General features: G+C 42.3%; 1 protein-coding gene across 2 annotated transcripts in view; it reads right to left on the bottom strand.

Moving 5' to 3' along the window:
- The window catches only part of rptor (regulatory associated protein of MTOR, complex 1), a 505,194-nt gene that overhangs the window by 284,595 nt on the left and 199,021 nt on the right, over positions 1-21,578 (bottom strand). For both annotated transcript variants that reach the window (XM_070857808.1, XM_070857809.1), the window contains exon 7: positions 6,314-6,373. In XM_070857808.1, the coding sequence (XP_070713909.1) occupies positions 6,314-6,373 (60 nt within the window). The remainder of the gene's footprint in view (positions 1-6,313; positions 6,374-21,578) is intronic.

Below are 21,578 nucleotides of genomic sequence, written 5' to 3'. Positions count from 1 at the left end.
CCAATGATGCTTAACTTAGAACAGTGTAGTGCTCAAGATACATACACCCTACAGGAAACGATGTTGAAGCCAGTGGTGAAAGAATGAGATCTGGATATTATAGTGTATCGTTCTCAAGGCTATAGCTAAAGCAAACAGGATTCTCAGTTGCATTCACAGGACAATTCACTACAAAACAAAACATATCCTTTTGTCCTTGTATAAGGCCTTGATTACACCCAATTAGAATAATGTGTCCAGTTTGGTCTCCTCCATGGTGGCGAATATTGAGGCTTTGGAAAGGGTGCAAAGGAGGGCACAAGATTAATTCCCAACTTAAACACCTTCATTACCCAGAAGGGTTGTCGAGCTGGGTCTGTATACGTTAGAAAAGTGTAGACTCAGGATCGATTTGATCGAACTTTCTAAAAAAAAATGAAGGGATTAGATTGTGTTTATGTGGAGCAATTTTTTCAACTTGATAGGTTAGTGAGGACCAAGGATCACGTTTACAAGTTATGCAAGGACAGAACTAGGTTAGATGTTAGGCGGTGGTTCTTCTCCCAAAGAATGGTGGACCTGTGGAAGAGGATGCCAGCTCGTGCGGTGAACGTTGATTTGCTTCGAGAGAGAGCTGGACCCATTTCTGATAGGGCGGAGTTTACCTTGCACGAGAGATAGGTGCCTTGTAATATAAAGCAAGGTCAATTTCATCTCCTGGATTAGTTCTGATTGGCTGGCATTTTACCAAGATTTTCACCTCTCCCGGGAGATTACATGGCTCCTGGTGGGCAAGGAGAAGCTTCACAACTGTATAGGATAGGCCAGTTGGACTATTCCTGTCTGTCATTTTTGTATTATCCCCTTCAAGGCAGAAGAGAAAATAATTGTAGAGCTCTACTTGAGTGGCAGCTGTAAATGTATCCAATGCAAGCAATAGTAAATTATTGCTCAAGAACAATCAGTAGTACTTAATTTTATATCACTCAAGTAATTTGCGCAAATCTATACGATGCTTCCTTCATATAAAAGTTACTGGTTCACCTCCCACCATCTTGAGATTATTCATAAAACATGTATTGGCTACCATAAGTCATTCTAACACTGAGTTTATAGATTGTATTTTCAGTTATTAAGTAACTAGAAGCATATAAACAGATTGTTCAGTTCATCCAGCAACTGTTAGTTTCTAATATTGGCTGCAAGTGGTGTAATCATGCAGTTTAATTTGTAAAAAGATTTTGAGTCAAGTATCACAGCATGAAGAAACATGGAGCAATTATTGCATTGCAAATGTACTATTAAATATCAATGCAAAGAGCATAAATGAATCAAAAAGCTAATTATTGTCTCAATCACATGCAGTTTTCTGGGTTCACTGGTTACAATCATTTGTGATTCCAGCTATTTTTGAAAGAGAGCGGCAAATGAAAAACCAAAACAAAAGGAATTATTAAAATCCAAATTATGACAATAAAGTTAAAGGTATGTAACCATTCATCTACTGAGCTGGGATGGCTACTTTTCACAGATTCTTACAGCACAGAAGGGGGCCATTCGGCCCGCCATGTCTGTGCGCCTCTTTGAAAAATATGTTCAATTTAGTCCCACTCCCCATCTTTTCCCCTATAACCTTGCACATTAGTCCTCTTCAAGTACATCTCCAACTGTCTTCTGAAAGTTCCCATGGAATCTGCTTACACCACTCTTTCAAGAGAGTACATTTCAGATCTTAACAATCCCCTGAAAAAAATTCTCTTTTCATAAGAACAGAAGAAATAGGAGGCCTTACGGCCCCTCGAGCCCGCTCCACCATTCAGTAAGATTATGGCCGATCATCGACCTCAACTACGGGATAGAGCAGAGGAATGGGACTGACTGGATTGCTCTACAGCGAGCCGGCATGGACTCGATGGGTCGAATGGCCTCCTTCTGTGCCGTAATGACTATGCACTTTTCCACCCGATCTCCATATCCCTTGATTTCCCCAGAGTCCAAAAATCTATCAGCCTTAAATATACTCAAAGACGCAGCATCCACAGCCCTCCGGGGCAGAGAATCCCAACGATTCACAATACTGTGTGAAGAAACTCCCCATCTGTATCTTAAATGGCCTAACCCATATCCTGAAACTGTGCCCCCTGGTTCTAGACTCCCCAGCCAGAGGAAACAACCTCTCCGCATCTACTGTATCAATCCACTTCAGAATCTTGTATGTTTCAATGAGATCACCTCTCATTCTTCTAAACTCCAGAGAGTATAGGCCCATTCTACACAATCTCTCATCATTGCATAGCCCCCTCATCCCAGGAATCAATCTAGTGAACCCTCGTTGCACCGCCTCCAAGGAAAGTATATCCTTCCTTAGATGAGAAGATCAAAACTGTGCACAGTATTCCAGGTGTGGTCTCACCAAGGCCCTGTACAATTGTAGCAAGGTGTCCTTACTCTTACACTCCAACCCCCTTGCAATATAGGACAACTTGCCATTTGCCTTCCTAATTGCTTGCTGTACCTCTATGTTCGCTTTCTGTGTTTCTTGCATGAGGACATCCAAATCTCTCTGAACATCAACATTTAAAAGTTTCTCACCATTTAAAAAAGATTCTGTTTTTCTATTACTCCTACCAAAGTGAATAACCTGATCAATTTTGTGGTCATCCTTTGCTGGTTTCTGAAACTCTCCCAATGCTCAGGCTTATTACTATCCTTCGCAACATTATAAGTTTCTTCTTTAATCCAATACTATCCTTAACTTCTTTAGTTAGCCACGGATGGATCACTTTCCCATGGAGCTTTTGTTTCTCAGTGGAATGTATTTTTGTTGAGAATTGTGAAATATTTCTTTAAATGCTGACAACTGCTTACCTACCGGCATACCTTTTAATTGGCTTAATTTAAGATTGAGACTCTGGTTTCGGACTTAGGCAAGTCACTCTCAAACTTAATGTAAAATTCTATCACATTATGATCATTCTGTCCCAGAGGATCCTTTACTATGTGACTGCTAATTAACCCTGTCTCATTACACAGTACAAGATCTAAAATAGACTGTTCCCTGGTTGGTTCCATGACGTATTGTTCTATGAAACTGTCCCGAATGCATTACATGAACTCGTCCTCCAGGCTACCTTTGGCAATTTGATTTGCTCAGTCTATAAGATGATCAAAAACTGCCACGATTATTGCATTAGCTTTATTAAAAGTTCTTACTATTGCTTGATTAATATTCTGTCCAACAGTATAGCTACTGTTGGGGGCCTATATACTACTCCCACCAGGATTGGTCTCCTTGGGGCAGAGAAGGTTAAGGGGAGACCTAATAGAGGTATTCAAAATTATGAGGGGTTTTGATAGAACAGGGAATAACCCTCGTTATTCCTTATCTCCATCCATACCGATTCTATTTCCTGATCTTCCAAGCCGAGATCTTTTCTTTCTACTGTCCTTATGTCATCCTTTATCAGGGCTACACCCCCTCCTTTTTCATTCCGCCTGTCTTTTTGAAACGTCAAGTACCCTGGAACATTTAGCTCCCAATCTTGGTCACCTTGCAACCATGTCTCCGTAATGGCTATTAGATCAAATCCATTTATCCCTATTTGTGTCACTAGTTCATCTATCTTGTTACAAATGTTTCGTGCATTCAGATAATGAGCCTTTCATTTAACATTTTTACCATTATTTTCTGCTTTGACCTTATTCTCTGCTGCACAGCTACCGTTAAATTCTCTGTCCCTTCCTGTCACCCTCTGCTTAATTTTACCCAAATCGCTACGTTGCTCTATTGTCTTTACCTTTCTCTTCAGATTTCTAAATTTCTCCATACCTGTTCTATCAAAACCCTTCATAATTTTGAATACCTCTATTAGGTCTCCCCTTAACCTTCTCTGCCCCAAGGAGAACAATCCCAGTTTCTCTAGTCTCTATACATAACTGAAGTAATTCATCCCTGGTATCATTCTAGTTAATCTCCTCTGTACCCTCTGACATTCTTCCTAAAGTGTGGTGCCCAGAATTGGACACAAGGCTGCTGCTGATGCCTAACCAGTGATTTATACAGGTTTAGCATAACGACCATGCTTTTGTACTTTATGCCTCTATTTATAAAGCCAGGGATCCCATATGCTTTCTCAATAGCCTTTTCAACTTTTCAAGGATTTGAGTATGTGAAGCCCTAAGATCTTTCTGTTTCTACATCCCTTTTTGATATTGTACCATTTCGTTTATATTGTCTCTCCACATTCTTCCTTCAAAATTGCGTCACTTCACATTTCTCTACATGGCATTTCATCTGTCATTGTGTCTTCCCATTTCACCAGTGTGTCTGGTCTCCTCCTGAAGTCTGCGACTATCCTGCTCACTGTTTACTATACGTCAAAAAGAGCAGTGGTTCGAATACAGACCCCTGGGGGACACCTCTGTATACTTCCCTCTGGTCTGAGAAACAACCATTCACTGCTGCACTCAGCTTTCGGTGTTATGGCCAGTTTCGTATCCACACTGCCACTGCTCCTTTAATCTCATGGGGTTTAAGGTGACACATTTTCTCTGCTTACTTAAATCAAGTTTATCTGGGTGTTGCATTTGGCCGCGGAATGTTGGAAATGAACTGGAAACAAATGGACTTGTGCTTAGCAAAGCAACATTTCACGGATTCATTTAGAGAGATTAAAATATAGTCAATGTTAAATATTGCAGTGTTGTTATGAATTGCAGGACCACACAGTGCAGTGAATTACAGTGGAAATTTCACCTCTAGGACCTGTGCTCAAATCCAGCCCAGAACAGTGAAATTAGTTTCTTCTGCGTGTTAGATGTAAAGGTCCTACGTGAAACAAATTTGGCCATATCCAATCCAGTTTCTCATGGTCACTGATTTACAGCGCAAACTGCACCAAATTCAACTCTACTTAGCAACCTCACACAGAGAGGGCACAAGATAGCTGGTGTGGGAAGTGATAAAAAGTGTACATTGGTACAGTAGACACTGCTGGGTCAGAGTGGAGGGAGCTGTGCTTTGCATGTGACTGTATGATACCTAGCCTGGAAGTGCTTGATGGTGTCACTGGGTGCCTCAAAGATTTTCATTGCTCAGCTCCAACATCCCTCACATTCATGGGCACAAAACGTACAGTCAGTAAATCACTTGCACCAAATTATGCACACTAGCTGTAATGGAGCATGAAACAAATACAACAGCCTAAGAGACAAGTCAAACTCTTTCTGTTTGAAGGCTCATGACACGATCAGTCCTATACAAATTGATTGGCTACAGCAAAAAATATAGCAGCTTAAATTGCTTTTATGCTAATGAGATCCCAGACTCTAAATTTATCGATCCAGTTTGATTGAAAATTCATCAATGTAATAACTGACATCTTGAAATAATTCTATCCCTTTGCTATTTCCATATTCAGATCCTGTATGACAGAAGTATCAATCACGGCCAAAAGTAGCAAGAATTGAATTTCCTCCCATGTAGTAGCAATGTGCAAATCCGCAAATGCAGTCAATTATGAAGTGAGGAGGCTAAATATTATTAGTTTTCTATACTGCAGTCATGAAGGTAATTTGGATGCCAAAATGGCCAATAATTGATTACTGAAAGGGATTTTTAAGGCAGTGGAATTGAAACAACCCCTGCACTTGTGATCTATAGAGGAGACAAGTTGGATTTAAATCTTTTTGACAATCACGAAATAAGCTATTATCCCCCCATTGTGTATCCTCAATTTGAAAAACTTTAATGTTTCTATTCCAATTTTCATCGTAATAATCTGAAAATTGTTACATAAATTACAAATCAAGTGTTGCAAACTACAATAGAAAGCAAAGTATGCCTGAACACACAAACCAAAACTTCTGATTTTATTGACCAATTTTTGATTCTGCATTATTGTTAATGTATGCACTTCACAAGGATAAAAGGATAAAGAGAGAAATGTTCCTCTTTCTCCATTTATCCCTGTGAATTGCTCACGTTAAAATAGTACAAAATCAATAACTCGTCAATGAAATCACAAAAGGTGGGGGTACTAAATTAGCCTGCGGTTGGAAAATTTGTGGTTTCAAACAAATGTATACAGGTGTACACATAAAATTTAAGTGCTAAATGATTGAAAAATATTCAACTCTTCTCAGCGTTCTGAACACCCCCAAACAATTCAGCATTTATTGTAGTGGTCATTTTTGTAGAGTGGGGGGAATAAACTTAATGAAAGCAAATCGATGACTTGGTAGTTTTAAATGATACCTTTGGGAAAAAATAGTTAATTGTACAGAAAATAAGAGATTGCAGGCCAACATAAAATATAATACACAACTTACTTACTTTTCTATCAAGTCCAGTGTAACTCCAGGCACCAGTTTGGCACTCCTTTGCATACAGAACCTGCAAATAAGAAACAGTAAGTAACTACGTGCATGTGGGAAGACAGGACGGTAAAACCATAACTGCTTAATGATTTAGCACCACGTCCAAAACTTACAAGATTAGGACTTTGTAATCTTTGGACAAAGTAGCTGGGTTTGAGGGAGGGAACCACAAAGAAAAATGAAGATTCTGACCATGACATGCAATGAATCAAATCTTTAAAAAAAAAATCTAGATGCATGGAAAGATGTTCACCAATACATGCTAATCCCAGGTACTGCAGTTTGAAACTGTTGAGATTACTTGAAATTAGTCTGAAAGATGGGTCATACTAGCTTCACTGCACCTGAACCAGGAATTGCAATACATTGAAGGTTACGGCCACATTTTGTGTCACGATGATTTTCAAAGTTGGCAGCTATACACTTAGAGACATCACAGCGTTTTCGCAAGATCCCACAAATCCCCTGGGAGGACAGACACACCAACATTAGCGTCCTCGACCAGGCCAACATCCCCAGCATTGAAGCACTGACCACACTTGATCAGCTTCGCTGGGCATGCCACATTGTCCGCATGCCAGACACGAGACTCCTAAAGCAAGTGCTCTACTCGGAACTCTTTCATGGCAAACGAACCAAAGGTGGACAGAGGAAACATTACAAGGACACCCTCAAAGCCTCCCTGATAAAGTGCAACATCCCCACCGACACCTGGGAGTCCCTGGCCAAAGACCGCCCTAAGTGGAGGAAGCACATCCGGAGGGGCGCTGATCACCTCAAGTTTCATCACCGACTGCATACAGAAACCAAGCGCAGGCAGCGGAAAGAACGTGCGGCAAACCAGTCTCACCCACCCTTTCCCTCAACGACTATCTGTCCCTCCTGTGGCAGGGACTGTGGCTCTCGTATTGGACTGTTCAGCTACCTAAGGACTCATTGTAAGAGTGGAAGCAAGTCTTCCTCGATTCCGAGGGACTGCCAATGATGATGCGGAGAGACATCCAGTGATTAAGCATACAATTAGAAATGCACGAGGAAATTACTTTTACTGAGGTTAATGCTAAGAAATGTTTTACTAACGTTGAAGAGGCTAAACAGAGCAGTTAATGTCCAAGTGTCAAGTACAATGTACAACTCAAATTGAAGTAAATACATAAACAAGGAATGTGAGCACCACACATAGCTGTAGAAATAATGCATGGGTTGGTAACTCTCTAGACCTTAGCTGACGAATCCCTGGAGCTCCTTCCACCTGAAGCATGCTGGCCATGTGATTTAATTGAGGTTTCTTTTATTTTCTATTTCATTTCCTTTTATTAATCTTAAAATTACGAATGGCTAGGCACCTCTAGCTCATTAACTACCAAACAATCGAAAACGTAACTCGGTTTTATTTTGTAGTTGTAGTTGAGGAATGTTCAGGATATAGGACGTTTGCAGCAAATCTCCCAGATATAGCATGAGGCTCCCTCTAATCTGCCTCAACTTCAAATAACCCGTATTGCACGAGCGTGGCAATTTTCCATTTCCCACACCAGCCCTCCTGAGCGAGATGCTGAACCAAGGACAGTTTTACGTTGTCGGCCAATGCCCACGAGAAACTGGATTGAGATTGCCCAAACTCGTGTTACTCAGGACCCTAACAGCCAACAGGCAGGAGTCTTCAATCCCATTAGTCTGGACTGGATTTGAACCCAGATCCCAGAGTTGAAAGATCATTGTCTAATCCATTACACCACCTAGTTGCCAAAGCTTTTTGTTCCATAATTATATTAAACATAGAAATTATTGAAGTTGCTATACTTGTACGGTAGATACAATTAAGCTTGCCACAGAAAGTCAAGTCTTGTTCATTTCAGTCTGAACGCCCTTTTAACAACGTGATAAGTTACCTGAAATACCATTCAACCATCTCTGGCACTGAAAATTAACTATGAGAAATGTGGAGTCTCATTCTTTCAGGTTTTAATTATTGTTAGAGATATTAATGTAATTTTAATTACTTTTTCTTTGTCTCTCTTTCTCTCCCTCTCTTAATCCAATCTTTCTTTCCCTCTCTTAATCCAATCTTTCTTTCCCTCTCTTAATCCAATCTTTCTTTCCCTCTCTTAATCCAATCTTTCTTTCCCTCTCTTAATCCAATCTTTCTTTCCCTGATTTGATATTGACTTCACCCACCCCAATTTGCACTCCCTTCTCAGTACTTGTGCTGTTAATTTCACGATACGTCATTCTGACTGTTTAAGGAGATACGTAGTTATTTGCCCCGATTTTCCTCGCTGCAATGTTAGCTTGCACTTTCAGTAACTTACCACACAAAATCCCTGAAACCATAAACATACAAGGGAACATCCAACTAACAGCAGATACCATTAAATGCCTTGCCACAGCAAATGTTTAACACATGGTCCAATGCACCAACTGTTTCCAGCATGTTAATTTCCTAAAGAATCTAGGTCCGCGATTACGTTTTTGAGGCTCAACTTTGCACGTGTGAGGAAAGGAAGATACGTAGCGAACAAGCTCCATCAGCTTGAGGAACAACTCCTCCCATGCATGACAAATGTTCTCACCAAATGAAGAAACAGGTGCACGTTTCAGAGTGAGAACAGTCATCAGTTTTGTGATATTTTCCTCAATGTCAATAGCTTGCTCCCTATGAACCGCATAGAACCACCACGACAGCCGATATCTGAGCAATGTAATGAGTCCAGAGATCAAACAGAATCCCCTTACTGTAGTTAGCTTCCTGGACAAGTCACAAGCCCTTTTGTGATCTCTGAGATTTGGGAAAGAAAGAACAGTACCCGACCTCATCTTAGGCTATAAATTAAAGAACAATGTTTTTTAAAACAAGACAGGAATTAGCAAAGACGATACACGAGACTTACAATAGCACCTATTGCTCCTCAAATATGAAAACTAAAACAGACATGATCCTGTACTAATGCTCTCAGAAAATTATACTCAAGATGGGGGTCCCTTAATGTATGGTTACTGCCTAATTTTCCACTGAGCCACCTGCCTTTCTCTGAATGGCACAAGAACTGGTGAATTTGGTGCATGTTCCCTGGTGTCCTTTGTGGTGTGAAGAAGAGCAGAGGAAGTCAAAATATGCCTTTCACATAATTGCATCAGGCTCTTGAACACAGTATTTTGAACACAGGCGATGCTTGTTGGCATAGGGTCCACATCTGATGACACGTCAGCAAATTCAAACTGAATAGCTCAGCCCTTTTCCAGAATCAAATTAAACTGTTTCCATCACTTTGAACGGACCGAGATGTTTACCCTTACCGTTTGAACAATCTACTTACTAACCAACTTTTAAAACAAAGCCAGGAGCAATCAGGAAGTGCTTCTGGGGAGCTGAATCCAAATACCGTAACATATTAACATAGCACAAGAGCCACCTTAATCGCACTGCAGACATCTGTACACAAGTCGGGCTGGATTTTCCTCCGCTAGACTACGCTGCTGAAAATTAAGGAAAAGTGGCTGGGGAGGCACTATCGCTCCATTCCTTCCATTCCTGCCCTTCCTAGACTTTCCTCCACCAGCCGGCAAGGTTACCTAGCTGCCCCTTCACCACCCCACCACAGGGAAAATGATGGCCGAGAGGCAGGGCCCAGCAACTTAGCCAATTTCCCAGCTTCCCGCGTCTATTACCACTGACCCCAGAGATCACCAGGAGGGGGTAGCTTTCGTCCCTGGGGTAGCAACTGAAAGCCCATCGACACGCTTTTGGAGGGAAAGGGGGCCCAATAGTGCGTACCCAAAACCTCATTTTGTTCAGGCCTCAGCTCAACCCAAGATCTAAAAAAAATGAACTCCTCGTGTCCGGGGCACATCTGCCCCATTTATAATGCGTCACGGTCAGCACCACACGCACAACACCTCACTGTTCACACAATCAGTCGGTTCCATCACTGTGAAAGTATGCTATTTTGAAGGTTTAAAAAGCTTGAATTGTTAAATAGAGGCATGAAGAATTTCAGAATAGAAAACGGAACAAGTTTTAATAGAATTTGGAGCAACTTGTACAATAAGCGAGTATTTATAAATTGCAGCAGTGAGCCACCTGATGTGACCTACATTGGCTTCCGGTTAAGCAACGCCTCGATTTCAAAATTCTCATCCTGGTTTACAAATCCCTCAATTGGCTCACCCCTCCCTATCTCTGTAATCTCCACCAACCACCAACCGCCCCACCCGCCCAACCCCGAGATGTCTGCGCTCCTCTAAGTCTGCCTTCTTGAGCATCTGATTATAATCGCTCAACCATTGGCGGCCATGCCTTCTCTGTTGCCTAGGCCCCAAGCTCTGGAAGTCCCAGTCGAAACCTCTCCACCTCTCTTTCCTCCGTCAAGAAGCTCCTTAAAACATAACTCTTTGACCAAGCTTTTGGTCACCTCCGCTAATTTCTAATTATGCAGCTCAGTGTCAAATTTTTTTAGCTCGTAACACTCCTGTGAAGCGCCTTGAGACGTTTCACTATGTTAAAGGTGCTATATAAATACAAGTTGCTGTTGTACAGCCCGAAACCAAAAGTGACATCCTTTCTCAGATCAGGTGGCTCACTGGCTGCAAGTTACAAATACACGCTTATTGTACGAGTTGTTCCAAATTCCCAAATTCTGTTAAAACTTGTTCCGTTTTGCATTCTGAAATTCATCACACCTCTATCTAACAATTCAAGCTATTTAAGAACAGGCATTGTAAGTACTTTTTGTATACACCAATGTGTTTTCCGACTGGTTGTATCGTTTGAATATCAATTAAGCTAACAATTGCATATTAATTGAATTGTCGAATGAATCATCTTGTTTTCATGAATAGTTATTGTTGGTTGGAACTAGTTTAAAGCCTTTCCCACCTACCTAGTTACCTAGTTACTGCCTCAACTTTGAAGGAAATGAAGTGGATAAGATCAGAAAACTATTGCAGTTCTCTGGTACATTTCTAAAGTGCTGGACAGGGACAGGACAACAAATGATCTTCACCAATGGAGATAATAGGACCATTCTACTTTTGCATCTATTAATAGATTTGCAATGTTCAATAATATGGAGGTCATTCCCACCATTGAAACTACTACACCCAACAGTTCAAAGGCTGAAATTCCTGGAGAATTGAAGTCATTCTCTGGGGAGGATAAGATTTTTTTAAAATCTTATTTTATTTTATTTTTTTTTAAACGGAGGAATGTCCTCCATTTGAATTAGTTGAGCACTCAAAGTTCGCTGACAAAATTGAAGTTGGTATTGGAAAGGATTAAAACTAATTAAGACTGAGGATACACTAGCTAACTTAACGTGCAGCTCATTTGGGGCAGGTGTCCAAAGTATAACACTCAAATATTACAGCCAGAGGCCAAGTTAAAGACTGTAAGGGTTAGAATCCCAAAACAGCAAGCAGATAGGCCCTCATAATGTCTCCATATCATTGCTGGAATTATCAGAAGTAAAATCTTAAGCAGCAGAGAAATTAGACATTATGGGCTGGATTTTCGGGTAATTTGCGACCGGGTTTCATCGGGTTTTGACCCTCCGCGGTGAAAAATGGGGCGGTGAGACCTTTTGCATCTGGACACGATCCTTCGGTCGGGTTTTACGGCGGCGCTTAGAAGCATCACCGGGGAGAGCTGTGCCGCGTGTGCAACAGCTTTGCTTGCAACACCGGCAGAAGTTTCGACTCGCACCAGACCCGTACACCCCGAAACGTGCCCCGTGATGACCGCCAGGGAAACACTGCCGTCCAGCCCTGCCGGCGTCGGTGAGGTGGATAAACTGCAAGAAAGGTAAGTTTCAGATTTTATTCTTTAAAAGTAGTAATCTCAGGGTTGCTGCCAGTGCCACGTGCTAGTCAGAGTAGGAATCGCAGGATAGCTCAGATGAATATGTGGCTTGAGGAGTGGTGCAGCAGGGAGGGATTCAAATTCCTGGGATATTGGAACCGGTTCTGGGAGAGGTGGGACCAGTACAAACTGGACGGCCTGCACCTGGGCAGGACCGGAACCAATGTCCTGGGGGAGTGTTTGCTAGTGCTGTTGGGGAGGAGTTAAACTAATATAGCAGGGGGATGGGAACCAATGCAGGGAGACAGAGGGAAGTAGAATGGGGGCAGAAGTAAAAGATAGAAAGAAGAAAAGTAGAAGTGGAGGGCAGCGAAACCTAAGGCAAAAAGCAAAAAGGGCTACATTACAGCAAAATTCTAAAGAGCCAAAGTGTGTTAGAAAGACAAGCCTGAAGGCTCTGTGCCTCAATGCGAGGAGTATTCGGAATAAGATGGACGAATTAACTGCGCAGATAGCAGTTAACGGTTATGATGTAATTGGCATCATGGAGACATGGCTCCAGGGTGACCAAGGCTGGGAACTCAACATCCAGGGGTATTCAACATTTAGGAAGGATAGACAGAAAGGAAAAGGAGGCGGGATGGCATTGCTGGTTAAAGAGGAAGTTAATGCAATAGTAAGGAAGGACATTAGCTTGGATGATGTGGAATCGGTATGGGTGGAGCTACGGAATACCAAAGGTCAGAAAACGGGAGTTGTGTACAGACCACCAAACAGTAGTAGTGAGGTTGGGGACAGCATCAAACAAGAAATTAGGGATGTATGCAATAAAAGGTATAGCAGTAATCATGGGTGACTTTAATCTACATATTGATTGGGCTAACCAAACTGGTAGCAATGCGGTGGAGGATTTCCTGGAGTATATTAGAGATGGTTTTCTGGACCAATATGTCGAGGAACAAACTAGGGAGCTGGCCATCCTAGACTGGGTGATGTGTAATGAGAAAGGACTAATTAGCAAACTTGTTGTGCGAGGCACCTTGGGGAAGAGTGATCATAACATGGTAGAATTCTTTATTAAGATGGAAAGTGACACAGTTAATTCAGAAACTAGGGTCCTGAACTTAAGGAAAGGTAACTTCGATGGTTTGAGGCATGAATTGGGTAGAATAGACTGGCAAATTATACTTAAAGGGTTAACGGTGGATAGGCAATGGCAAACATTTAAAGATCGCATGGATGAATTTCAGCAATTGTACATCCCTGTCTGGAGTAAAAATAAAACGGGGAAGGTGGCTCAACCGTGGCTAACACGGGGAAATTACGGATAGTGTTAAATCCAAGGAAGAGGCATATAAATTGGCCAGAAAAAGCAGAAAACCTGAGGACAGGGAGAAATTTTGAATTCAGCAGAGGAGGACAAAGGGTTTAATTAAGAGGGGGAAAATAGAGTACGAGAAGAAGCTTGCTGGGAACATAAAAACTGACTGCAAAAGCTTCTATAGATATGTGAAGAGAAAAAGATTAGTGAAGACAAAGTGCAGTCGGATTCAGGTGAATTTATAATGGGGAACAAAAAAATGGCAGACCAATTGAACAAATACTTTGGTTCTATCTTCACGAAGGAAGACACAAATAACCTCATCTCTGGAATCAACCTAGTGAACCTTCTCTGAACTGCCTCCAATGCAAGTATATCCTTCCTTAAACACAAAGACCAAAACTGTACGCAGTACTCTAGCTGTGGCCTCACCAAAATCCTGCACAGTTGTAACAGGACTTCTCTGCTTTTATAGTTTATCCCCCTTGCAATGAAGGCCAACATTCCATTTGCCTTCCTGTTTACTTGCTGTACCTGCATACTAACTTTTTGTGTTTCATGCACAAGGACCCCCAGGTCCCTCTGCATTGCAGCACTTTGCAATTGTTCTCTATTTAAATTATAATTTGCTTTTCTAGTTTTTCTGCCAAAGTGGATAACCTCACATTTTCCTACATTATATTCATCTGCCAATTTTTTGGCCACTCACTTAGCCTGTCTATATCCCTTTGCAGATTTTTTGTGTACTCCTCACAATTTGCTTTCCCACCCATCTTTGTATCAGCAGCAAACTTGGCTACATTACACTCGGTCCCTTCATCCAAGTCATTAATATAGATTGTAAATAGTCGAGGCCCCAGCACTGATCCCTGCAACACCCCACTAGTTACTGTTTGCCAACCAGAAAATGACCCATTTATCACGACTCTCTGTTTTCTGTTAGTTAGCCAATCCTCTATCCATATCCACGCGAATACATTATCCCCAACCCCGTGAACATTTATCTTGTGCAGTAGCCTTTTATGTGGCACCTTATCGAATATCTTCTGGAAATCCAAATACACCACATCCACTGGTTCCCCCTTATCCACCCTGCTCGTTACATCCTCAAAGTACTCCAGCAAATTTGTCAAACATGATTTCCCTTTCATAAATCATGCCGACTCTGCTTGATTGAATTATGCTTTTCCAAATGTCCTGTTATTACTTCCTTAATAATGGACTCCAGAATTTTTCCAACTACAAATTTTAGGCTAACTGGTCTATAATTTCCTGTTTTCTGTCTGCCTTCTTTTTTTTTAAATAGGGCGTTACATTTGCGGTTTTCCAAACCGCTGGGACCTCCCCAGAATCCAGGGAATTTTGGTAGATTACAACCAATGCATCACTATCTCTGCAGCCACTTCTTTTAAGACCCTAGGATATAAGCCATCAGGTCCAGGGGACTGGTCCACCTTTCGTCCCATTATTTTACCGAGTACTACTTCTTTAGATAGTGATTGTATTAAGTTCTCCCCTCCCTATAGCCCTTTGATTATCCACTATTGGGATGTTTTTAGTGTCTTCTACCATGAAGACCGATACAAAATATTTGTTCCCCATTATTAATTCCCCAGTCTCATCCTTTAGGGGAACATTTACTTTAGCCGCTCTTTTCCTTTTTATGTACCTGTAGAAACTCTCTCTGCTTTTATATTTCGCGCTATAATCTATCTTCCCCCTCTATTATTTTTTTTAGTCGTTCTTTGCTGGCTTTTAAAAGTTTCCCAATCCGCTGGCCTCCCATTAATCTTGGCTACATTGTATACCCTTGTTTTCAATTTGATACCATCCCTTATTTCCTTAGTTAGCTACGGATGGTTATCACTTCTCATAGTCTTTCCTTTTCATTGGGATATATTTTTGTTGCGAGTTATGAAATATCTCCTTAAATGATCATGTTGAATGGTGAAACAGGTTCAAGGGACTGAATGGCCTACTCCTGTTCTTGTATTCCTATCTGGATGAATTGGGGGAACAGTCTGCAAGTTTGTGGATGATAAAAATATTTGTGCAAGCGTAAGGACCTGAGATCAGAAAAACTATTACAATCAGATCTAGTTGTGATTGGGAATGGGCCTGCGTTCACCAGATGCCATTTAATATGGATAAATGTTATGCATGTGGGTAGGGCTAACACTAAGCAGCTGTAAACCACGCAGAGCTGTGAAATAAAGATCGTTGAGCAGGAAAAAGACCCAATTGTTACAGGGCATAAATTCCTGAATGTTCATGAATAGTGAGTGCCATGAGGCTACAGTTAAAACAAAGAGAATATTACAATGTGTTGCTATGACAGTCCAATATAAAACAAAAAGCATTATACTGTCCCTGTATAAGACTTTGGTTAAGCCACATCTAGAATACTATGTCCAGTTTTGGTCCGCTCACATGGTGGGTGATATATAGACCTAATTTTCAGAAAAAGTTAAGGCTTGCCCATTCAAGTATAAGTGAATTGTTACAGGTGTCATAAGTCTTAATTACTGCCAAACACCACCTCTGGCACTGAAAATGAACTTTTACAAGTGCAAGAGAAATTTGGCATTAGGGGTACCAGCGGGACAAGGGTTAAAGTGCTGGTTCCTGCACCGACCCATAAGGAGGTAAAAGGCCTCTCTTCGGCCTTGTACCAAGGCTCCAGAAGTTATTAATTCAATAATATTCCGACAGGATACAATGTGAGAACCTAAACAGACATTGATAAGACGTTGCGAAGAGGCTCGAGGCAGACTCACGGGCACCAAGGAGAATCAACAAATTCTGACCTAATGAAGTCATTCAGTCACGGCCTAAGGTGGTCACGAGGGTCTTAGCCTATCAATCCAAAGTAGCACTGATAAGGTAGTCCAATTAGAGAAGTAGCACTGATAAGGTAGTCCAATTAGAGATCGAGGGAGGTCTTACCAGGGAACGGAGGGGTTTTTGAAATGTATAAAAGTTGTAGGATTGTGTTGTTCGGAGAGCATCTCCACTCACAGGCGGCTGTGATGAGAGGTGTTCCCGGACGTTCGTAATAAAAGATCGTTATACCTTGCCATTCGTCTCTGTCTGCTAACTCCGGGGGCTGTTACGCGGGTTGGGGCAAGTGTCGGCCCTCTATATCAGGGGGTCCGCTCGTGGGAGGAGAAGCCTTCCCATTTTTCCTTACACAAATGTGGAGTCTTATTCCTTCAGATTTTAATTATTGTTGGAGATTGTTTTTAAATTTATAAATTAAAATGATTTTTCTTGAACTTTTTCTTTGTCGTCATCTCTCCCAATCCCATCTTTCTTTCCCTCTCTATTTAGCTTTCCGAACATGATTTTACATTGAATTAAATAATTTAACTCACATTTTCTGGCTTAGACTGTGGTGACTCAGTCAGGATTCTTCGATCGGATTGGTTCAAGAGGCACGCTGTTGTTTGACCCGTTCACACAGGTCTCAGATCCCCTCAAGAGAGCTGTGTGTTGCTTTAACTGTCTGGTAACCAGAAATTGCAATGTAAAAGTCCACAGAGATTGCCCCCCGGCTTAGAACGGTGCACCTCCATGAGGTGCGCGACTTTGTAGAAGAAAATCCACGTCTAAAACTTACCTCGGTATTCTCCCCGCTGCTAGAACGTTGCAGGCCCTTGGCGTCGTGCAGCAGAAGCAGTGGGGGACGGAGCCAGGTCCCGGCGCTGAAAACAGCGCCAGGGCGTCTGCACATGCGCGCTCGAGTGTGCGCCTATGTGCAGTTGCACAATCTCTGCAGGCTGTGTGGGAGGGGCCCGAAGCACGCCACCCCGCCCTGAGCCCTGGCTGAATGGGCTCCCTCATCGGCTTTCCCTGCCGCGTTCCCCCACCCCCCGACGGCTAATCTTACTCTTTTGATTTGATTTCTCTTTTACATAGAAACATAGAAAATAGGTGCAGGAGTAGGCCATTCGGCCCTTCTAGCCTGCACCGCCATTCAATGAGTTCATGGCTGAACATTCAACTTCAGTACCCCATTCCTGCTTTCTCGCCATACCCCTTGATCCCCCTAGCAGTAAGGACCTCATCTAACTCCTTTTTGAATATATTTAGTGAATTGGCCTCAACAACTTTCTGTGGTAGAGAATTCCACAGGTTCACCACTCTCTGGGTGAAGAAGTTCCTCCGCATCTCGGTCCTAAATGGCTTACCCCTTATCCTTAGACTGTGACCCCTGGTTCTGGACTTCCCCAACATTGGGAACATTCTTCCTGCATCTAACCTGTCTAACCCCGTTAGAATTTTATATGTTTCTATGAGGTCCCCTCTCATTCTTCTGAACTCCAGTGAATACAAGCCCAGTTGATCCAGTCTTTCTTGATAGGTCAGTCCCGCCATCCCGGGAATCAGTCTGGTGAACCTTCGCTGCACTCCCTCAATAGCAAGAATGTCCTTCCTCAGGTTAGGAGACCAAAACTGTACACAATACTCCAGGTGTGGCCTCACCAATGCCCTGTACAACTGTAGCAACACCTCCCTGCCCCTGTACTCAAATCCCCTTGCTATGAAGGCCAACATGCCATTTGCTTTCTTAACCGCCTGCTGCACCTGCATGCCAACCTTCAATGACTGATGTACCATGACACCCAGGTCTCTTTGCACCTCCCCTTTTCCTAATCTGTCACCATTCAGATAATAGTCTGTCTCTCTGTTTTTACCACCAAAGTGGATAACCTCACATTTATCCACATTATACTTCATCTGCCATGCATTTGCCCACTCACCTAACCTATCCAAGTCGCTCTGCAGCCTCACAGCATCCTCCTCGCAGCTCACACTGTCACCCAACTTAGTGTCATCCGCAAATTTGGAGATACTACATTTAATCCCCTCATCTAAATCATTAATGTACAGTGTAAACAGCTGGGGCCCCAGCACAGAACCTTGCGGTACCCCACTAGTCACTGCCTGCCATTCTGAAAAGTACCCATTTACTCCTACTCTTTGCTTCCTGTCTGACAACCAGTTCTCAATCCATGTCAGTACACTACCCCCAATCCCATGTGCTCTAACTTTGCACATCAATCTCTTGTGTGGGACCTTGTCGAACGCCTTCTGAAAGTCCAAATATACCACATCAACTGGTTCTCCCTTGTCCACTCTACTGGAAACATCCTCAAAAAATTCCAGAAGATTTGTCAAGCATGATTTCCCTTTCACAAATCCATGCTGACTTGGACCTATCATGTCACCTCTTTCCAAATGCACTGCTATGACATCCTTAATAATTGATTCCATCATTTTACCCACTACCGATGTCAGGCTGACCGGTCTATAATTCCCTGTTTTCTCTCTCCCTCCTTTTTTAAAAAGTGGGGTTACATTGGCTACCCTCCACTCCATAGGAACTGATCCAGAGTCAATGGAATGTTGGAAAATGACTGTCAACGCATCCACTATTTCCAAGGCCACCTCCTTAAGTACTCTGGGATGCAGTCCATCAGGCCCTGGGGATTTATCGGCCTTCAATCCCATCAATTTCCCCAACACAATTTCCCGGCTAATAAGGATTTCCCTCAGTTCCTCCTCCTTACTAGACCCCCCGACCCCTTTTATAACCGGAAGGTTGTTCGTGTCCTCCTTCGTGAATACCGAACCAAAGTACTTGTTCAATTGGTCCGCCATTTCTTTGTTCCCCGTTATGACTTCCCCTGATTCTGACTGCAGGGGACCTACATTTGTCTTTACTAACCTTTTTCTCTTTACATATCTATAGAAACTTTTGCAATCCGTCTTAATGTTCCCTGCAAGCTTCTTCTCATACTCCATTTTCCCTGCCCTAATCAAACCCTTTGTCCTCCTCTGCTGAGTTCTAAATTTCTCCCAGTCCCCAGGTTCGCTGCTATTTCTGGCCAATTTGTATGCCACTTCCTTGGCTTTAATACTATCCCTGATTTCCCTTGATAGCCACGGTTGAGCCACCTTCCCTTTTTTATTTCTATGCCAGACAGGAATGTACAATTGTTGTAGTTCATCCATGCGGTCTCTAAATGTCTGCCATTGCCCATCCACAGTCAACCCCTTAAGTATCATTCGCCAATCCATCTCAGCCAATTCACGCCTCATACCTTCAAAGTTAGCCTTCTTTAAGTTCTGGACCATAGTCTCTGAATTAACTGTTTCATTCTCCATCCTAATGCAGAATTCCACCATATTATGGTCACTCTTCCCCAAGGGGCCTCGCACAACGAGATTGCTAATTAATCCTTTCTCATTACATAACACCCAGTCTAAGATGGCCTCCCCCCTAGTTGGTTCCTCGACATATTGGTCTAAAAAACCATCCCTTATGCACTCCAGAAAATCCTCCTCCACCGTATTGCTTCCAGTTTGGTTAGCCCAATCTATGTGCATATTAAAGTCACCCATTATAACTGCTGCACCTTTATTGCACGCACCCCTAATTTCCTGTTTGATGCCCTCCCCAACATCACTACTACTGTTTGGAGGTCTGTACACAACTCCCACTAACGTTTTTTGCCCTTTGGTGTTCTGCAGCTCTACCCATATAGATTCCACATCATCCAAGCTAATGTCCTTCCTAACTATTGCCTTAATCTCCTCCTTAACCAGCAATGCTACCCCACCTCCTTTTCCTTTTATTCTATCCTTCCTGAATGTTGAATACCCCTGGATGTTGAGTTCCCAGCCCTGCTCATCCTGGAGCCACGTCTCCGTAATCCCAATCACATCTGAATACGACTTGCTTAAAGCTTTGTTGTGCCTCTGTGAATCATCTTTTATCAATGTTCCGGTCATAAGCAGCATACTCCCATGTATCAGCTGGAATGCCATATTTTTAAGATCGGTCTTTTGGCAAACCATATATCTTTTGAACTGACCACAATGAGAGCAGTTACCGGAGCTTTGAATCATTGTAGAATACCTCCTTGGATTGAGTCATACCAGGGAGTGGGACCAGGTGACCAGCCCACCTGAACTGGGCCTTTGTCATCATTTCCCCTATGCCGCATTCAGCCTCCCCCGCCCCCCTCCTTTACCGATGCCACATTGAGCCTAGCCTCCCGGTGTGTGTCTTACCACCCCTAGCCCTGGCCGAATGGGCTCCCTCATCGGCGGCCAGCTGCTAGTGTTTTTCTGCAGTAAAGCTTTGCTGAAGGTAACAGAAACATAGAAATTAGGTGCAGGAGTAGGCCATTCGGCCCTTCGAGCCTGCACCGCCATTCAATGAGTTCATGGCTGAATATGCAACTTCAGTACCCAAGTAGGACTTCTATTTTTTATTTGTTTATTTATTTATTTATTGACTGATTATGTGGCCCTAAATTCTTGTTTGATTTACATTCAATTTTACTCTTCATCTGCTTTCAAAAGGAATTCTGTAAAATAGTTTGGTTGAAACTCTTATTTACAGGACTTGCTATAATGTATTTGCTAGTTTACCAATCCATTTTTAATCTAGTTGCTTAGTGCTTTGTAAGTCTTGGTGCTAGGTGCAGGTCGTCTCAGCTTCCTTGTACTTTTTATTTGTTTTTGGTACTTTAAATATATTTACCTGTGCTGATTTCTTAGTTTTTCTGTGCGGCCACAAGTGACCACATACGCTGGTCTAAGTTAGTTTGGAGTAACTTTTAGCTGTCTAAACTTAAATGGCCAAAACAGGCGTAAGTGGCTGCTAACGCCCCCTTTTGAAAAAAAAACTAAACTAATAAAAAAACCTAACTAACTCACTTACACTGGAGCAAATTAAATGGACAGAATTGCGATTTTTAAGATACTCCAAAAAAATCTAGTTGCTCCAAAAAAAAAAGGAGCAACTCCTGGGCAAACTTGGGCCCTCTGTGAGCAAGTGTACGTGTAATAAACGGCGAGCACTGTTCGTGTGCCACTCACCGCAAAATTCGGGGCAATATTTCTCCAGTACATCTAAGATCGTATGCTGGAATCCTGCCATATGTCCAAACAAAATCTGTAATGCCTGCCATTTACAAAATCCTATTTTAACCTCTCCCAACCCTAGAGAAACCTTGCTCTTTATCCACGTATAAAGCAATTCATGAAACAATTTAATTTGACATTAGGCAATCGTATTTTGCCAACATT

The sequence above is a fragment of the Pristiophorus japonicus genome, chromosome 16 (assembly GCF_044704955.1).
Source record: "Pristiophorus japonicus isolate sPriJap1 chromosome 16, sPriJap1.hap1, whole genome shotgun sequence".
NCBI lineage: Eukaryota > Metazoa > Chordata > Chondrichthyes > Pristiophoridae > Pristiophorus > Pristiophorus japonicus.
This window is presented reverse-complemented; position numbering and strand designations above follow the sequence as displayed.